The sequence below is a fragment of the Pleurodeles waltl genome, chromosome 2_1 (assembly GCF_031143425.1).
Source record: "Pleurodeles waltl isolate 20211129_DDA chromosome 2_1, aPleWal1.hap1.20221129, whole genome shotgun sequence".
NCBI classification, from domain to species: Eukaryota; Metazoa; Chordata; class Amphibia; order Caudata; family Salamandridae; genus Pleurodeles; species Pleurodeles waltl.
The window spans coordinates 346,107,639-346,112,956 of NC_090438.1; the positions used below are offsets into that span (position 1 = coordinate 346,107,639).

General features: G+C 40.3%; 1 protein-coding gene across 1 annotated transcript; it reads left to right on the top strand.

Annotated features, from left to right (window-relative positions):
• Positions 1–253: 253 nt before the first annotated feature.
• TENT5D (terminal nucleotidyltransferase 5D) lies at positions 254–2,213 on the top strand. The gene has a single exon (XM_069212577.1). It carries the CDS (start codon positions 254–256, stop codon positions 1,427–1,429), a length of 1,176 nt encoding a protein of 391 aa, XP_069068678.1. The 3' UTR covers positions 1,430–2,213.
• Positions 2,214–5,318: the final 3,105 nt, after the last annotated feature.

Sequence of the window (5,318 nt, forward strand, 5' to 3'; positions counted from 1 at the left end):
ATGGGTTCAGAAAAAGGAAGGTAAGAATCTGGGATGACACTGCAGAAAGGCATGGTCCAACACCAGGTTTATGTCAGAAGTCAAAGTCGCTCCAAAAGTCTGATGTTGACCTGTAAATTAATTGCATTGATGAATAATGTATTATGCATGTCTTTTCAAAAGATATGTACTGTTTTATGAAGTTGTATGCATGCATCCTCATTTAATGCTTATCCCATATTTTGAATTGTACAGGAAACCGGCTGATTCCACAATGACTGAAAGTTCAAATTGCAGATTCAGTAATCTCACATGGGATCAAATTCGGATTTTGGATCAAGTGTTAACTGAAGTAATTCCCATACATGGAAGAGGCAACTTTCCAACCTTGGAAGTAAAGCCAAAGGATATTATTCATGTTGTTAAGGAACAGCTCTTACAAAAGAAAATCCACGTTCGTGACATTCGATTGAATGGCTCAACGGCTAGTCACATTCTTGTAAAACAAAATGGAACGAGCTGTAAAGATCTTGACATTATCTTTGGAGTGGAGCTCCCAGGAGAGCAAGAGTTTCAGATTGTTAAGGAGATTGTTTTGGATTGTCTTCTAGATTTTTTACCAAAGTGTGTCAATAAGGATAAGATCACTGCTCTCACCATGAAAGAAGCGTATGTACAAAAAATGGTTAAAGTTTCCACTGATCATGACCGATGGAGCCTCATTTCTTTGTCAAACAACAGTGGGAAAAATGTGGAACTGAAATTTGTCAATTCTCTTAGACGACAATTTGAGTTTAGTGTTGACTCCTTCCAAATAGTACTGGACCCAATGCTAGCCATTTACAGGGACGGAGACAGTTCATTGAAAAAGGATTCCCATCCTACAATTGTTGCAGAAAGCATGTATGGGGACTTCAAGGAAGCAATGGACCATCTGAGATACAAACTTATTGCAACAAGAAATCCTGAAGAAATCAGAGGTGGAGGCCTTCTGAAATATAGCAATCTTCTTGTTCGAGACTTCAAGCCGGCATGCGCCACTGAAATCAAATCTTTGGAGCGATATATGTGCTCCAGATTCTTCATTGATTTTCCGGATGTAAACGAGCAGCAAAGAAAGATTGAGTCTTATCTGCGGAACCATTTCATTGGTGAAGAGACAAGCAAGTACGACTACCTGATGACTTTGCGTGGCGTAGTAAACGAGAGCACTGTTTGTCTCATGGGCCACGAGCGCAGGCAGTCTTTGAACATGATTACAATTTTGGCTTTAAAAGTGCTTGGAGAGCAAAACATCATCCCTAACACAACTAATGTCACATGTTACTACCAGCCTGCTCCATATATCAGTGACAGTAACTTCAGCAATTACTACATTGCTCAAGGACAGCCAGCCTTTTTCTTCCAGCCATACCCAATTCATATTCATATGCAGAGTGGGTTAGTGTAGGAGCAGAACATCGTGAACAGCTAAAATAAAAACCCCAGTGAAGCAGGTTTTGGCAAATTCACTGTTGTTCAAGGACTTTATTTTTGTGAAAATTGCCAAATCTTTTATGAGTATTTGCGTAAAAGCACCATTCAGCAGATCATGTAAACAACTGTGTTCCATCTAAGAAATAATTGTCCTTTAAGTGATACTCAGACTTTGCTAGAGATATTTGGTATTTTAGGTAGGCCTTCATTTCGCACAGCTACACTGTAACAGCTTTGTACAGAATATTCTTTTGATCTGAAATGAAATGGCTAATTGCAATGCTGCAGGCATTAGTACAGTTAATTACCAGAAACAATTATTTTCTTTTCTGATGTAGGAGCAAACGTGGTATGTCAGAAATGAAGTCTGTGAAAGAATGAAACATACAGAGGTGTTGTAAAAGAGGCAAATAGGTTGTTCCCTCCCTTTTTTTAGCTCTTATTAGTGCATTTCGTTTTTAACTTTTTAACTGTACACTGCTTGAAAAAGCACTTTTTAGCAGAACAGTCCAGTCAGCAGAAGATTTTTAGAATCACAGAAAAGATCTTCAGAAACAACGTATTGGATTTCATTCACAAAAAATTGCACAATGTGTTATTTCTGCCTTAATAAACAGGACTGCAAATTATGTCGTAAATTGGATGTTGGAGTGCACGAGAGCTGTTTGATGATAGGCTTTTCTGGCGCACCATAGAGGCTAGCGCCTGTTTTATGGATCTGCAGGTTATACAGGAAATTACATTATCTGAGTTTGTGCTTAAATCTGAGACAATATAGCTCAGAAACAGAAAGAGGCAACCCTTGCCCACTGTTTCCAAGCTGTGCTTTCTAAAAATAAAGCACTAACACAGAGAAATATGGAGGTAAATTAATTCACTTTACATAAAACAGGCGCTCGGCTCTGCGCTTTGCCGGAAGAGCCCATCATGATAGTCCTCAGATACAATTTTACATCAGCTTCTTCGAATTATATAGACTATACCAGAGCAAGCGTAATTTTGGGCCCACATGTGGACTGGTCGCTTGATACAAAATGCCATTTTTATAACAGTTCAGAAGGAATTTTTTCACTCATGCAGTCTGTTCAATCCAACCTCGGATGCTTACATATTGATTAGTTAAAAAGAGTCCTGTTAACATAACAAGTGAATAAGCCTCGAAGACTTTTGTAATAAGACACGATTAAGGCAGCCTCTGCGACTAGCTCTACCAAGTGCCAACTCTTTAATTCAATTGTAATTTCAGGTGTTTTACTATAATGCGCCCTTTACCTTTCCATCACAAAAGCGCGTTTAACAGCATAGCATGAACATTACTGTAGTGTTTCTAGCTCCAGAATCCATTAAGCCTAATTACTTTTGCAAAAGCAGTTTATTGTTTGTTTTCCAGAATTAAACCATTTACCTTGCAAAGATCTACAAAAAGATGAGGGAAAACTCCTGTAAGAGTTGTGCACCCTGTCTGAGTGATAGAAGCAAACATGACGTCAGGACGCCAGTGTGTTGTGAACAGCACCTGCTCAGATAACAGTATTTGGGAACGCCAACAGAGTTTGAGAAGCCTTGGCGATTAGTAATAAAGACAACATTCAGTTGGGAAACACAATAGCATGGCAGACCACTTTGGAACATTTAGGTCCATATTTATACTTTTTAGCACCTCATTTGTGTCATTTTTTTGACTTAAAAGCAGCGCAAACTTGCAAAAGATAATTGAATTTTGTAAGTTTGCGCCGTTTTTGCGTCAAACAATGACGCAAATGCGGCGCTAAAAAATAAAAATCAGGCCCATAATTGTATTTTGTAACTTTGCGCCCAAAAATGACGCAAATACAGCGCTACAAAAGCATAAATACGGGCCTTATTTTAGCTAAACGTGTCTTTGAAAAAGGGCCAAGTAAATGAATTACAATGACAGGGGTCAATTTTAGTGAGCAGATTGGAAACAAACGTGCTTCATGGCATCTGCTGTCCGTTATGATGAAACACGTCTTTTGCATGTTCATGTCCCCGGTGGAGAGTGAGTGTTCTTTCTGATGATTATGAAAACAAGCATTTCCATTTTTTATTAGTATTAATATATATATATTTTTTTTTTACCAAAGATGAATTGGTATATGTCACAGAAGTGCCTCATCGCGTTTGCTGCCACATTAAAGTTATGAATCACGTTTGAGATGGGCATCATATATAAATACTGTAGGGTTACCGAAACTTTTATGTCCATATATACTGTCCATTGTGTGCATGGCCGATGTAATCTTTGGTCCTAAAATACACATGCCCTACATTCACGAATGAGACCTACACTTCACATTGTGGTAGGGCCTGGGAAGAAAGTACAACTGCTGTCAGGTCTGTGCTGCTAATGTATCAAGTTATATACCTGCCACTTTCTCATTCATGTAGTTCTGCATCCGATGTGGTGGCAGGATCCGAGGTTTTACCCTGACCTCAGGCCTTTAGCCTCTGGAGTCACACTGAGTGAGAAGACTATTTCTACCCCTACACAAGCAAGTACAGATTTATTTTGGAGAAGAATGTTCATGGATAAGTGTATGGAATGTGGCCTCTTTGGATTGGGATTTTTTAAATCCAGCTGGTTGACGGTTTCGGCTCCAACTGCAATGGAATGAGAGCACCTTTAATGCAAATGTCTGTGCAGTGCTTAGCTGCACATGAGGACTGCTTTTTGATGGGTGTCATTGTATATGTGGTCAGAAATAACCCCTGTCTGTTTTCATCTGAACTAGGTCGAACCTGCAAAGTGCAAATGTTTTTTATGTGTGAATTGGGTATGCTGTTCCCTGTGAAGACTAGCCACTGGCCTCACCCCCTTAAGTGCAAATATTCAAGAGGCTCCATGTAAGCACCTATTGGTGTGCATCTACGGATATGCACGCACAAGTTCTCATTTTGCCTTTTCATAACCCGCACACATGAAAATGTTAAATTGTGCTTACGTAAGTGAAACAAAATAGTTTTGTGAGTCAGCCTCTCCTCATCTACCTACTCATTTGTCCGAAGTGGCCTGTAAGACATAGATGATAAAAAGGTTGATTTGTTTGTTTACATATTTCTGTAATCTACATTGTGAAATTAGCAATACCTAAAACCCTCCTGGGGCCAAATTACATTAAGTGCCCTAGTGGTCAAGCGGTATCTACACCCGCTTTCTGCTCCCCGGCTGCGCTTTAGTATTACAGATAATGCAGGCACACATATAATGCCAGTATGATTCAAAGGGGGGCATTCCCTCATAAGCATGGGGTGTGGCCTCTAATAAATGGGAGATACACTTTGCCTCTGAACTCTTATTGTATAATGAAGGCCGCCAGGAGCTGCAATGACTGTGTGCCACAAGGAGGTGGTGCACAGCAATGTCCCCCTCCAAACCCCCAGGCGGACTACTGCAGGGTTTGTATAGCAGGTTCCATGAACCCTTCCCCAGACACTACCCAGCAAGCAGATTCAGTCACTCACTGCGCCCACCTGCTTGGAATCCCTTCACCCCTTTTAAAAGCAAGCCAGTGAAACACAGATTTCTGTTTCCAATAGCTGGTAAATTTTTCACCAATACGCTGCCCCCAGAGCGGACCTGAACTTGCGGCTCCCTTGGGGGGAGTGCGTTAACTGCAGGCATACTCCCAGGGCAGTGCACCCTTTAAATAATACAGCCTCTGGTGCATTTCCATATCACCTTGCTGTTCATTCTCACTTCTCAAGTCAGGTCAAATGTATTCTGTTTACACAGTATTCTTGATTGCAACAGCTAAATACTGCAAGAAAAGGCTGGTCCTTCTGGAAAACAAGATAGTCTTTCCATAAGCAAAAGGTGTATTTGTTTTTAACCTCATTAACAT